The sequence below is a fragment of the Olea europaea genome, unplaced genomic scaffold, assembly GCF_002742605.1.
Source record: "Olea europaea var. sylvestris unplaced genomic scaffold, O_europaea_v1 scaffold1584, whole genome shotgun sequence".
Classification (NCBI taxonomy): domain Eukaryota; kingdom Viridiplantae; phylum Streptophyta; class Magnoliopsida; order Lamiales; family Oleaceae; genus Olea; species Olea europaea.
The window spans coordinates 146,811-162,151 of record NW_019233458.1 but is presented as its reverse complement, the minus strand read 5'-3'; the positions used below and the strand labels follow the sequence as shown (position 1 = coordinate 162,151).

Sequence of the window (15,341 nt, the reverse complement as noted above, 5' to 3'; positions counted from 1 at the left end):
GGGGGGGGGGGGGGGGGGGGGGGGGGGGGGGGGGGGGTAGTAAATAAATCTGTTCTCCATTCAAGAAAAAAAAGGAAAAAATTGCCACAGAAGTCGCTTATAGAACATGTCTGCCTTTAACAGGCTCTAGTGTATCACTGTTTTGACAAGACAATATGGCTTGTAAAACATAGCATCTTTTATATCGTTGCTTTTCGGATATAAATTATCAACAGTAAATGTTTCATGGGTTCCTCTAGGGAACAACTTTCTCATTGAACTGATTGACAGCAAATTTACCATCAAGTTAATTGAAACTTATACGAGGCAATGCCACACTGAAACCATCAAGTTAGAGGGGCTTCATTCACCTCAACTTTTTGAAGTAATAAATTTGATCGTCTTGGCAAATGTCTTCACAAGCATACCATATCCTCTAGCATATTGAATTGCACATGGTAGTCATCTCATCTTGTGGTACCAAGTACAGAACTATTAGTGAAACAGCTCAATAAGAGTGACTATATACCTTTCTAACTTCAAAATCATGGTGAATTTCTACCATATGAACATTGGTTACCCCAAGATGGACATTGACTGGTGCTTCTCTTTCAAGATACATTTTGCTAAGCATAATTCTAAATTGAATTTCCAAGAGACTGCCCATGCTCATACTGACACAAGAAAGCTGTAAGAAATCTCATAAAGCCTACTAGAATTTCGCAAATTTCTCATATAGCCCCCCTATGATGAATACTGTAACAGATCCTATACAGATAGCATCGCAAGTGGTAGGATACAAAATGGAATGAAAGGGCTTCGAGACCATATTCTAGCCTGTTTTGAGATGATAAACAGGACCCTTGAACATTAGAGTGCTTCAAACTCACTTTTACTAGGCAATTGAAGAAACATATTTTAAAATTCTCATGATGAAAGAATATTTACCCATTGGTTGGCAGGATTTTCTAATTCTCCAGGGGAGATGAAATAAAAAAAAACTAAGCAACTCTCTTACCTAAGGTTTTTATAGATTACTGAAGAGTTCCTATAAAAGTCTGATGCTATGTTGCTTGTACTCTCCAATTTAAAGGAAGTACTAAAAAAAAAGGGAATTTTTTTTTTTTTTTTTTTTTTTTTTTTTTTTTTTTTAGGTATTCTAATCAAATTATTTCTAATTTTTTTTTTAGGTATTCTAATCAAATTATTTCTAATCTGCATTTCATATTTCCAGACTTGAAATGAAATTTAAATGTAGTATCACAATTTGCAATTTAATTTGTTATAAATTTACACTTCAAGGTAATAAAACACATCCACGTATCCGTGTCTAAATTTTGGATCATTTTTTAGCCATTTTCTAGATTTTAATACTAAAAAAGGGATGTGACTCATACCCAAGTCCAAGCAACATATATTTGATCTTGGTTTAAAAGACGGTCTTAAGTTGCGACTCAGGCTGAGGTACAACACTACGTCCAGTACATTTTTCATTTATTTATTTATTATTATTATTTTTAATATATTTGAGAAGCACTTGCCTCAATTCACATGGGTGAGGCATGCGCCTCATTTTGTTATTTGTAATTTAATATTTTTAAGTTTTTAATGTGAAGGAGTATTTCAAAGATAAAAGTCTAATTAGGCCATCTTCTCAAACAAAAGAACAAAGAAGTGGGCTTATTATAATTATCTAAACAATAAAAAAATAAAAGCTTCTTCTCCAAGTCTGGCAGCTTCTTGTATGAAATGTTCTTTCCTTCTTTATTTTCTGCTTTTCGTCTCCTCTGAAAGTTTTGCAACGAGAGTTTTTAAGTCTAATTTGCTAATCTTTTGCAACTGATCGCAATTGGAGTATATTTAATCAAGTACATACAAAGAGAGGGAACTGTGTGACAACAAAGAGGTTGAATACATTGGTTTATATCATGTAAAACAAGAGGCTTAAAGATCGACATGTAAGATTGAAGTCACTCAATGAAGGACAAGACCACTTAAGTGTCAAAGATTTTCCATACGACGATGAATGGATTGCTGATTTTGGTGGTGAAGTTCCATCAAATGCATGTGGTGTAAAAGATGATAGACCTAGATCGCGTCTATGGTATTCAGACTTAGGTACGGGTATCAGGTCAAGTGTCGGATCTTTTATTTTCTAAAATGTAAGATATGGGGACATGACTTAAAAGGGTCCAAATTTCATTAATATGGCTTTTTTGTCAACCTTATTAACCTATCAACACTATTAATATGGCTTTTATTGTCAACCTGATTAACCTAAAAACATTAGTACCAATGGAAATAATAGCTCATTTAACTAAAATCACAAAAATTGTGTAACAGTTGGAAAATATAAACCCTTGTATAAATTGCCGTGTCCAGATAGAGTACCTGTACCTGTGTTCTATCGTGTCGACACGAGTATTCTAGTCATTTTGAAGAGTTCAAGCATCATAGCTCCACAAGGAATTGACAGTCCTACTCGCATACAAAGTCAACCTAAAAGAAAACAATCTATTTCACAAAAAGGATCCATATATGTCTAATTGAATTTACTTCGATTTACAAAATTATATTAGTAGATGACTTAGATTTACAAAATTATATTAGTATATGGTTTAAGATTATTTATTTATTTTTATTTATTATTATTATTTTTTTTTTGTGGGCAGACTTTTACAATTTTTTAATGTAAGTTGTTTTTTTCCATTGCAATAGGAGTGACGGACAATATAACATTTACTGTTTTATTTACTTATTTACTCAATGGATGGTTCTTTAAGATTGATTGTTTATGGTTTATTATATTTATATGTGTATGGTATTTACAATTTTTTTGACAAATTCTTTTGCTTGGTTTTTAAGCTTACGCATCACCTCACAAAGGAAAAATGCCTCAGTACCTAGTTCCACTTTTTTAAACTTGGGGTTTGATGAAATCCAATAGCTAACTTAAGACACCATGGACTCTAGAAAATATCTGACTAATGGATATGTACCCATATTGGACTCCTACAACCAAGTCCAAGCAACATAGGTTTGAGGATATCCAATAACCAAGTTAAGACCCTAAGGACTGTGAAAAGTATCCATGTCTAGCCATTACTTGAAAAATAAAAATACCCTTGATTCTAAAGTATATTACATCAGGGTAATAAAATTCCAGCAGCTTAACTAGTATACAACCACAAATTCATTATAGCATAAACTTCATAGAAGTTGCTGAAGCCAATTCACATACTAGTCAAGAAACTCTACTTCGACAACTTTGAATCTGCTAGGAATAATGAAATCAATTACCTTAAAGCCTTTTGAATCAGCGACACCTTTAAATTGCTCGAGATAACCAATTTCACTCTCTTCTTGTTGCATGAAATCTTCCACACTTTCATCACGCTCTTCTTCTGGTTTATATCTCCAACAACCTTTTCAGAAATCTCAATTCTTTCTTTTTGTCGCTATTCTATGATTTTACCTATGCCTGAAAAATCTCTACTTTGATTCTTCAATAACAACTCATAATGTTTGTAGCTCCAAAATAGCAGGCCTTATTTCCAAAACACACAAATTAAAGAATCCTCCATGAATATTAGAGATGTTTTCATGTCTCTTGTGGTAGAATATACGATAGAAAGAATTAGCATTGAAATTATAGAAAAATGAGGAAATGCTGAAGTGCTATAAAAGAAGACAAGAGAGGAGCGATTTGGCCTTGAAGGACTGGGAAGATTCATACAACCTTACAGTCAAACTCTCATAGTAATCAACTCTTCCATTTAATTGTAAGAATATATGCTTACTGTAGGTTTCTGGATTTCCTAATGCTTCAAGGAAACATGAAAAACTCATAGAAAGCTAAGAAATAAAGCAAGGCTCTTAGCTAATATACTCCTAGGCTACTTAAAATTCTCAGTAAAAGTGGGATTGCATTAAAATGACTAATTTATTATACTACAGACTGGACAATACCCATGTCCAGCCATTATATAAAGTAAAAAAAGTAGTGGACTTTAATACATATAACATCCCAGTGTACTGCCCACCTAACTGTCCAGCCTCAATTTATACAATTGCATTACAATTTCACACCAGTTCTTTTCGTTGGTGAATTGACTTGACAGCTGGCAACACACAATTTAATTCCTGTGTTATCACTGAATCAGCCATCTTGTTGATTAAAAATAAAAATAAGATCAATGCCAATTGACATTAGGATTGATTTGAGATCAACTAGTCCAGTAGGAAGATTTACCAAATTTTGACGTCAACAGTTTCAATCACATAAAATTAGCACTGAATTGTAGTCAATTTTGCAAAATGAAGTCTAATAGTTTATTATTATTTATCTTTGGACTGTCTTTGCATTTGGCAACACAGAGTCGACAAATTTTCACGTCATGCGAAAGGTTCCGAAGACTGAAAGAAAGCTACCAAGAGATGAAACGGAAAAAAGAGCAAGCAGCAACTCCATATGGCTTGGTTCCAGCATTACAAGTCTTAACATGACATCAATATAAAACGCTAGGGAACTTCAAGTAATCACTGGACTGGAAAATGAAAAAAAAATTGATACGTTACCAGCACTCGAGAGCCTAGATATTTCAGCTTCAGCATTATGAATAAATTCATCTTTATGACCTTGGACATACAGGTTCAACCGATCTTTTAGTATACCAGCAAGCTTCTCTTCCCTTTCCTTTTGAACAGTCTAAATGTTACAAGGAAAAAGCCCTCAGTAAATAAACACAGATATAATAAATAAATTTCCGATTAAGAGTTGCAGATACCAATAAAAGAAATTCTCCCTTCCTTTTTAGGATCACATTGGCATATTAATCACTGTGTTAAGAATTTATCCTGTTAATAAACTTGAGTAATATTTTCTCTATACCATGTTATCTTTCTCTTTTAGTCAGTAATTAGAAGATGTATTCCCCATGCAAAAGAAGTTTATAGAGCAAATCTATCCTAATTCTTATATAGAGATAAAAAGAAGAAAAGTAATATCCTAGTAGACTACAAAAATCTACTAGGCATCTCCCAATAGGAAAAGAAAACAATCTCCTTTGATAACCTCTTTTCCAGAACTAAATCCTGTCAAGGAAATAATAAGAGACTCCTAAACTAGCAAAATGGGAAGATTAAGTTGGTTCTGACACTGCTTGCATTTTCCTACACCATTTAGTTTCAAAGAAAGTACACAAAAAAGAACCAGAGAAGATAGAAATTAGAATCATAATCTCTCAATCTGATATCAATATTAAACCTCCATTTGGCAAATTTATAAATGGTTAATAGTTGTGAGCCACGAAATGCATGGATAACAATTAGTAGCTATGAACGTGTGGTTGAAATTAATGTTTGACTTTGACTAAATTTATAAATGGTTTATAAATTGTTATCCAAACGGAGGCTAAGCTTATTTAGTAGACACGGTAAATTTGAGAGCAGAAAAAGATAAGCATAAGGCCCTTTCAACCCCTCCTTCCCTTCACTGTAAACTTGTACTCCTGTTAACCTTAATGACAGAAATCCTTACAGAGGTACACACAAGTGTTAAGTTCAAATGCTAAACACGGAATATTAAAAAATTTACCCTCATTTTCTCTTGCAACTTTTTAGCGTCAAACTCTTCTCCTTCTGTGAATATATCCAAGGAAGCCATTGATGCCATGGCAAGTTGACCAATGTAATCCTCGAAAAGCTCACTTCCAAAAAGCATTGCAAAAATTGCTGCAGGATCAATAATTGCTTCCCTGAAATGAATTCAAGGCAGGAAAATTGTCGTCAGAAAATAGCCGTTAAAAATCAAGTCAATGTATCAAAAGCTCTTGACTATGCAAATGCTACGAAAGTTCATAAATATAAAATAAACTGACGTTGAAATTCCCGACTTTCCATGGGCATCGTAAGCTTGTCTTTGGGATGGATCACTCAGCACTTGGTAAGCCTCCCCTAAAATCTGAAATCAAAGGGAAGATTAGAAAATGAAAGATCAAGAGCATACCTCACACATTATACATGAATATATACAGATCCAACACACTAGATCATTGCTCATCCTTAGCAAGGTTCTATCATTGTTATTGTAAGTTTTTTGTGTATTTTAATCTGATTTTCCCGAGAAAGAGTAAGCAACAGACAATGCATGAGCATTAAGGGAAAAAAGCAAGTGAAAATTCAAGACAATATTCTGCCAAGAGCCAACAGCAATATTAATCCCCAAATAAGGAAAGAATAGGAGATAACAACAAATTGAAGTTTCTCAAAAGTCTAGGACACTACATCTTTGGATCTTGCAAAGTCCTTCTATTTATGCTCAAACCCCTTATAAGAATAAATATTAGCCATGGACTTCTATTTAGTGCTTGCTTGGTATTGCTTTTAAGTGCTTAAAAGTTGTAGGTCCTATAAAATATATGGATAGTAAGTTGCAGCCCTCTGAAATGTGGATAAAAAGTATGCTTGACCAGCTTAAATTATAATTAAGCACCCAAACATGCTATTAATCTGAACCATTCAAAGTAAATAAATAAAAGACAACACTGATGTGACAGTAAATAGCCTTACAGTGCATTGAAAGCCACTAAGAAAGTAGAAAATGGGTAATCGCAGTGGGCACTACTACCCTGCATCAGTTTCCCCAAAAACTAATCCTCAACTTTTGAAACATCACCAAGCTAAGGATCGAGATGCTTGAGTCGACAGTAATATCACAGATCTCCTTTCAATAATCTCACAGGTTTAATCATGGATCTTCCTGGGCCGATGATGCTATTTTTAATGTAGCAAATACATAAACCCTATTTGGTGAGGATTAAAATCAGATTTTTAATAGATTTTAACAAAAGTTGTTGAAATGTGTGGTTGAAAAGTAGTGGGTCCCATAAAATGTATGGTTAAAATTAGTTTTTGATTTTAACTTAGATTAAAATCTGGATTTTAATTTGTACCAAACCAGGGCATAAACTTCAAACACAAAAAATTGCCTTCACTTATCAGACTGATTATACTTTGCATTGCTTGCCTAATAGGATCTCAAGGTTGCTCCTAGACAGCCTTGATAGGCCCAGCATAGTCAGTAGAATGTTTACCAAATTTCTAATGGTATGGCATAAAGGACCACAGGATTTTGCAGAGAAGCAACCTCAAAATGGCATTTTCAGCATGCGGCAGCATAAAATATACTTGACTTACTTAAAGAAACAGATATATTGGGATGCAAATCAGGGGATGCTCCAACTGATCCAAATCAGAAGTTAACAGCAAAGGAAGGTTGTGTTCCAGTAGACAAAGGGAGATATCAAAGTCACGTGAGACGATTGTTTATCTATCTCATACTCGGGCAGACATTGCATATTTGTTGGAGTTGTACAATAGCATGTGGATTTTGTTATGAGGATCCTAAGGTATCTAAAAGGTACTCAAGGGAAAGGACTTATGTTTTCAAAGAATAAACATTTGTATACATGAACAGAAAGCGATAAACAAGCACATGAAAATCAAGGCTATGTTCTGCCAAGAACCATCATCAACATTCAACCCAAAGAAAAAATAAATAAATGAAACTAATGCTGAGCTGATGTTGCTTAAGTCTGACTCTCTTGAAGCTAAAGCAAATCTCAGTCATGGACTTACACATCTGAGTTCTGACTCACACATAATAAGATAAACATATGACAGTATAGAACATAAAAAAATGCCACAATAACATTTGACTAGTAGAAGACACAAAATTAGCTAGGAAACAGCAATAAGTGAGTGAAAGAAGAAAAAGAAAAAAGCCAGCATCTGAAAGAAAGGCCACAAACAAAATATGCTTTAGCTACGTTATTCATCCAAGTTCTGACAGAAACACATAAAAGAACATGCCACAGAGCGGCAAAAACTAGAAAGCTTCCAAATAAAATCTGGAGGGAGTTTCACCTGAAAATTTTGTGCTGCCAAAGGATCGTTTGGGTTTTTATCTGGATGGACCTGTCTAGCCTGCAACAACCACAAACAAAATGGATGAAGCACATTTAGATGTTTAGATAGGAGAGATACTTCTTTCAGTTTTATGTGGTTTCAATTTGAAATATGGTAAAAGAACAAGACTGAAACCAGGAACCACACAAGAACAACGCATTCAGAAACATAAATCAAATAAAAGAAAAAAAATCTGGGATCACTATCCTAAGAAACTACCCTACAGATTAGAAGTGATGTGTTGTTTTCACGGCTATCTACCATATATAATTGTAGGAACTGGAAATTAAAAGGTTCTCAGGTAGACAGGACAGATATGAACGACTGAATCTCGTTTCAGGATTAGAATAGTAGTGCTTCAGATTAAAATCTCATAAATGAAACCTCCTATGAAATACCATCTTAGAACAAAGCCTTATGTCAGCAAAATAATTCCATTGAATAGTGCCTCGTTCCTTTTCTAGACAGCTTTTCTCAATTGCTTCCTAGTTGATGGAGCTCTAAGGCCTCATAAACTTCTGCTTTATGACTGACCCTAAGTTTTTCACCTGCCTCTGTACCTCCAGTTTCTTCATCACAGTTTTACTCCATCTCCTATTAAATCCAGTTGCATCATTGCCTCTACACCATAAAAAGCCAGTATATAAAACAAAAGTGAAGAGTGTGCGGTGTGCCTCTCTCTCTCTCTCTCTCCCCCAATTTCATTTTACATTTGTTTCACCAAGTAATCCAAATGGATAAAACTTTGAAAGGGGAGTTTGAGGGTACAATTAGATTTTGAAGTTAAAGAGTCCAACTTTAATGAACCAAAAAATCAGAAATGTCATTAAGTTAGCTAGTTTTTCTTCTAAAACTTCAATTATCTAGCATAACCAGTATATGGGAATTATAATTTTGGATCCAACCTTCACTTCTATAGCCTGCTGGCATTCTTCCTTTATTTAAAACAGATTTACAGAACTTCTTAATCTTCAAATGGATTATAAAAAAGAATGAACCTAAATTCTTGACGGATCAATTCACCCTCTTCTCTATAAAGCATTGAATTAAGGTATCCAAAGCCACAATATTTTTTTTTTTATGACCATGGGTGTCCGGACTAGCTTATGCGCACCTCAACTAATCCCACAGGGCCCTGAAATTTACAGCCGGGTACTCACCTCAGTGGCCGCAAAATGTAGAATAGGAAAATGAGAATTAAAAAACAATGCTGCCCAAATGCCAATGCAGCCCCAATCTGTAAAATATTCAAAAGGATATTTCATGGAACATGCATCCTGCATTGCACTTTTGCTAGAGAGCTATAGAGGAAATTGATGATGGTAAGAGAAGTGAGATAATATGGGACATTGGCCTTTACTCGCTTCATTTGGATACAAATGAATGCAATAATATTTTAGAACTTTTTTTCACATCTCAGTGGTTATGGAACAGAGCAGTATACCTGTCATCATTTTAGGCTTAGGCAGCAAACTACTCAGAGGTCAGTCCTATGGAAGGGGAAAAGGAATTTTTTTTTTTTTTTTTTTTTTTTTTTTTTTTTTTTTTTTTTTTTTTTTTTTTTTTTTTTTTTTTTTTTTATTTTTTTTTTTTTTTTTTTTTTTTTTTTTTTTTTTTTAAAGAAATTTTTTGGTTTTAACGTGTTTCAAAACCTAAATATATTTGTCAGAGTAAGCTCCAACCAAACTAACTGCTAAAAAGTTTATATTATATCTGTCGAATAAAAATAGAAATTTTTTCCAAGACGGTCTTTCAAATAGGAGTTATTTTACAGAAAGAAAACTGGGTTTTAAAAATACCCCTTCGTTTAGAAAATATGTTAAAGCAAAACATCAGGCCTGGTGTTATTCATCCAATCATGATAAACTTTTATTCATTCACCACTAGCCTATTACTTTAACGAACATCTTGTAAAAGAAGGATGTCACAAGCTTATTCCCTATTCCTTTTGTTAGCAGCAGAATCTACCGGACTACCACGATTCAGAAGGCAAGAGTTGCTCCTTGTTTGAGCATGTAACCCAGCTACTACAAATGTCTAAGGTTTTTGCAATTCTAAAAGGTCAGACTCTTGAGTAACTCTATTAAGTTTGTAAAACAACTTGCTTCAGGAAACAAATTTACTCCAGCATGAGTCGACATTCAATTGGGGTAATGTGAGGCAAAATTTCATATACGTAACTATAATGTCAGCAGAAACTCCTTGCAGAAACCTATATCTTATTGCCATATCATATTCTAAAAAAGGTAAATTTCCTGATTTTAGTTGAACTTGAAGTTTTTTTTCTGTTAAATTTTTAAACATGTAGTTCATGTCATAAAGATTTTACTACGTAGCCTGAAAATTCAGTAGCTACGTGCTGGATTAACATGTTCATGAAATCAATAAACCCAAAAAAGGATTTTTCATGCGGCTTAGAAGTCAAAGCATCATATTTTTTTAGAATTGAGTTCCCTATACCCCCAAAATTCTTCTAGCAAACAGCAAAAACGATAATAACGAGAAGGAAAGCAAAATCAATTTAACTAAATAAAGAAATACAAAAGAACCATTCCATGAATTTAATTGATCGACGTATTTTCCATACCTTGACGTAATAAGCTTTTTTAATCTCTGCATCGGTGGCCGTGGGGCTCACACCTAGCACATCGTAGTATTCCGTTTCCTTCACCATCGGATCTCAGAAGATTACAACCAGTTATCCCGATTAACAAAACAACTATCTGAATCAAATTACCAGATGGGCTTTTCAATTCTGCATTAAAATTAAAAGATCACAACTATTCTCAGCAAACAGAAGAATCACAAAGCAAAATCAAATATGGGATTTATTCTTTTTTCTTGGAAAAGCGGTAGGGAGATGGAACAATTTTGACTATTTGAAAGAGTGAAATTCATCTGGAATCTGGAACAGTTAAGAGTTGAACTTGAATTTTGACCTGAGTTTCCGTCGTTTTCATTCCTGGAAATCCTTGGACCCAGTCGCGGTGTTTTGGCGGGGCCTGCCTCGTCGGCTCTTCCTCGAAAGCTTCACCTGCAATTTCCACCATATATAACATTTTTTTTTATATCCGGCATCCCAACTTACACCAGACTAAATCCTAGACCTCCAAGACTCTTGTCCTAGAACCTTGGAGGTAAATCGCGGATTATGCCTCAACTAGATCACAGGTTCCCTTCATATATATCTGTTAAGACTAGGGGGTGGTTATTAAGTGGAGAAATTAAATATTTTTATAAATTGGTATTTATTTCGGTATTAAATCGATGTGGGATAACACATTCCTTAACACGCACCCTCAAAATTGTGGCTCATTTGAGCATATCAATCTTGAAATTTACGAGGTGGCTCTGATACTATGTTAAAACTTCTGATCGATCATAATAAGGTCAACCTTGCTAAGAGGAGTAGTCTAAGATCTTTTTAAATTGGTAAATATTTCGATATTTAATTGACGTGGGATTTTTATCCCTCAATACGCCTATGCAAGAGGGTTCTCGTTTGAGCAGACCAATTTTACAATCTATTACTCATTAATTGAGACTTATAATTGGATCGAATTACTCGTTGGACCTTAATGAGCTCTGATACCATGTTAAAATTTGTGGTCTATCTTAATAAGATTAACTTTATTAGGTAGAAAAACCCAAAATCTTTATAAATTAGTATTTATTTCGATATTAAATCGATGTGGGACAGCACATCCCCTAACAATATCTTCTTTATTTATTCCTTGTTCGTCTAAGGTTGGTTTTTTCATTTTTTTTAAATGTTTTTTTTTTTACTTTTTAATATAATCCCCGAAAAATCATTTTTCTCAAATTTTCCAAAAATCTACGTGCCATAAGTTAAAAGTAGGACAAGTGGATATCTATGCCTTTGTTTGGTTTCTTTTGCTAAAATTTTATTTCAAAATTAAACATATATTTTTAAAAATTCGTACAAACTTTTTTCTCACACTTGGGTCACCATTCTTTATTTTTTGGGTAGATGGATTCCAAAACTATCATAATTGTTACATGTCACAACAAACGGAAGTAAATCGTCTAAGATTCCATCAAATCGTCACTTGCAATGCACGTGTTCCATTCAGACGAGAGTGTTTTCATTTACTTTGCATTTAAGGTCTCCACTCCCAAACAATAAAGAATAATTCTATTTGTGCCGAATAGAACGTACCGAAAGTTGTCCATCCCTCATAACGCATACGGACCCCGCGTGAATATAAAAAATCTCAAATAGTGTCCTCACCCCTATTATGAGTAGTAGGTAAAGAATTAGGTAAAAAAATTATGTACATATATTATTATTCAACAATAAATGATCTCTCACTTTTCACACGATTGTAGGTTTCAAACCCTTCCATCTACTCTCAATATTCAAAACTTTTCATAAATTTCAAAATTGCAACTACATTGATAACTATGTAAAACTTGAGGATTCCTTTTGCAATTTTAACTTTTAGAGAACATCGTGAAGGTTATTCATATTTTGAATTTATATATAGCCCATTTTTTGTGAAGATTAAAATCAGATTTTAAGTAATTTTTTTATAGAAGTTTATGAAATGTGTATTTGAAAAGTTATAAATTCCATGAACATGTGATTAAAATCAATTATTGACTTTAATTTAAATTAAAATCTTGATTTAGTTTATGCTAAAGAGGGGCATTGTTTGAAAAACCCCATTTGAAATACATCTCTCAATAAATAACTTTGTTCCACTATATGGTGATGTTTTATTGTCTTATTTTCTACATTTTTTGTATTTACTATCCATTTATTCCAATTTAAGTTTTGCAGAATTGGACTCGACGTTCTTCGCATCAAAGTTCACCATGCAGAAAAGGTTTTCTATAGAATGTCCAACAAGTCGAATATATCAAGGAGGTATGGTTGACATGATTACATTTTCTAAGTCTAAATTACATTCAGTTAATCTTTTCGGGTATATTTTGCCAATGGTGTACAGATGTAAGGTACGTAACATGTCGTTGACAAATGTGTTAGTTAACGTCTATACTAATCATAATATTGTGTGTATGCTGGAAACTCTTAAGATTGATGAGATCTATGTAGTAGTGCCCCATGTTCCCATCCTAAATTTGCCATGAGATTACTCAATTGATGTTCTCTGAAACTAATTCCAATAGAATTTTTAAATTTTGTGAAAGATCTCAAGAATCGAGCAATGAACATTGTGGCTTAGATGAAGTGACAATCATTCTGAGTTTGAACTAATTAGATCGTGAAAATAATGAGTTTGAAGATTTAGATCTTGAACATGTTGGTCAGAAACATGGATTTCGAAACCATTTTGAGTGTCTTTGAGCAACATAATACTCAAAGAGGCAACGAGAGAGAGACTATCGTGACTCAGATTATCTGCAAAGTCTTAACAGTGAAGTTGAATATAATGTCTAACCCAAAGTAGAGAACTTGATATGAATAAAGTCAATTTCGCATTTAGCAACTTCAAGGGCTCGAAGGAAGAAACAAATGGATAGAATGAGAACAGAAAAACAATAGGCATATGAATGGCTGATGGGAAAAACTTCTAGCTAGTGGAGTGAGTCACATTTTTGTGATCTATCCGAGTATGATATTATGCTTAATAATCTTTGAGAAGCATTCAACCCAGCTATTCTTCCAGCAAGGGACAAGCCAATTATCACCTTTGCTAGAACACATTTGGTGCCAAATGATGACTAGGATAGTTGCAAAGAGAATTTTTGTTGAGAAATGGGACAATCCTGTTGGTCCATGGATATTTTAAGATACTAGAGAAGACTAGGAAAGATTCAGACTGCGTGATACAAAATGGGTCGGAGCAAAGTAATTTCAAGTATGACATAGTAATCAAGAATAGAATATTCTATTGATTTGAATAAGATATGTACTTGTCGATTATTCCAACTGATAGGTTTACCTTGCGTTCGTGCACTTGCTTGAACAATTGATAGGCAGACACGTACAAATATTGTGATGCCTACATCATTGAGCATATAATTTGGTTGATAAGGGCCACCATCCATTGAACCGTGGCCTACTTACAAGACAAGAGTGATGACTTCGATATTTAGCTATGTCTTAGAGAGCTACATCAACGCAACTTCACCAAATTTTTGAAAAGTATAAGAGTTGATGGATCCAAACGTCATTAAAAAAAAAAATGACCACCTACTACAACTCAATATGAAAATATCTCACTTGCCTAGAATGTTAATTGTTTGTTATTTAAGCCCCAGTTTTTTGGGATAAAAATCCAATTAAAATTTCAATTCAAAGTCAACATTAAATTTTAACCACATCTTTCATGGACCTACAATTTTTCAATCCCACATTTCAAGAATTTCTTTAAAAAATCTAATTTTAATCCGACTTTTAACAAATTCTTTACCCGTTGAGTAAAGATGAGGATTATGTCCATGTTTGATCATGATTAAATATAAATTTTAATTTAAGTCAAAGTTAATAATTAATTTTAACTACATATTTTATGAGACCCACAACTTTTCAGTTACACATTTCATCAACTTTTATAAAAAAAATTCTACTAAAAATTTAATTTTAATCCCCACCAAACAAGGGCTAAATCGTTTATTGGGTGCCCAGTTTTTACAAATATAAAAAGGCATGCTCTTTTAAAAAGATTGGGAAGACGTCAAAATGATAAGGTTTTTTTATAAGCCAAAGAAAAGTTATAGATCAAGTTAGAAATTAAAAAAAAAAACTTATAATTAATTCTTTAAACTTATCCAACAATGTAAAGTTACCTTTTGTGGGGCCATGAATATGAACGAATTAACACATCATGGAACCATGAATTTAGCCACTTTGATCTACACCAACAAGCCACTTGGCTGGCACTTTCATGAGGTTCACGGCTGGGTATATATTCCTATGAGATTAGAGCATCCACAACGTGGACCAAGAATATTAATTGGAGGACCAAAATTTTAACATGTATTATTGTCGGAACATAAATTCACTAATAATTTAAAAGCTATCGATGATGCTAAAATGTTCATGTATGAAAAGAATCATTTGTTTTCAAACATTAGAATGAGTCGATTAACTTATAATCAATTCTGATATAACTATTAGATAGTAATAAATATTGTGTGAAGTTCGATTTCCTTTTCCCGATAGGAATTATTTTGCTCGATGACTTTAATCCTTGGCCTGTTATATCAATTAACTTCTGGGCCACCTTGTTCTCTTAAAATTTATATTGAACATCAATAGATCAATTTAATTGATTTTATTGGGGAAAAGAAAAAGTTTCTCACAAAAATTAGAACAAAAATTATATCCATATTAATTCTTGTTTGTTGCATCAAATTTTAATTGTACTTAAGATCCTCAATCTTTTCTCATTATATCATTTATT

The 15,341-nt window shown here is 33.3% G+C and overlaps 1 protein-coding gene across 1 annotated transcript in view; it reads right to left on the bottom strand.

Annotated features, from left to right (window-relative positions):
* LOC111376945 (chaperone protein dnaJ 10-like) overlaps positions 1 to 10,999 on the bottom strand; it is a 15,240-nt gene extending 4,241 nt beyond the window's left edge. Inside the window, exons 1-6 of the mRNA XM_022999961.1 lie at positions 10,887 to 10,999; positions 10,535 to 10,702; positions 7,906 to 7,965; positions 5,859 to 5,941; positions 5,576 to 5,735; positions 4,558 to 4,687 (exon numbers count right to left, since the gene is read on the bottom strand). Of these exons, the coding sequence (XP_022855729.1) occupies positions 4,558 to 4,687; positions 5,576 to 5,735; positions 5,859 to 5,941; positions 7,906 to 7,965; positions 10,535 to 10,621 (520 nt within the window). The 5' untranslated portion in view covers positions 10,622 to 10,702; positions 10,887 to 10,999. The remainder of the gene's footprint in view (positions 1 to 4,557; positions 4,688 to 5,575; positions 5,736 to 5,858; positions 5,942 to 7,905; positions 7,966 to 10,534; positions 10,703 to 10,886) is intronic.
* Between the last annotated feature and the right edge of the window lie 4,342 nt (positions 11,000 to 15,341).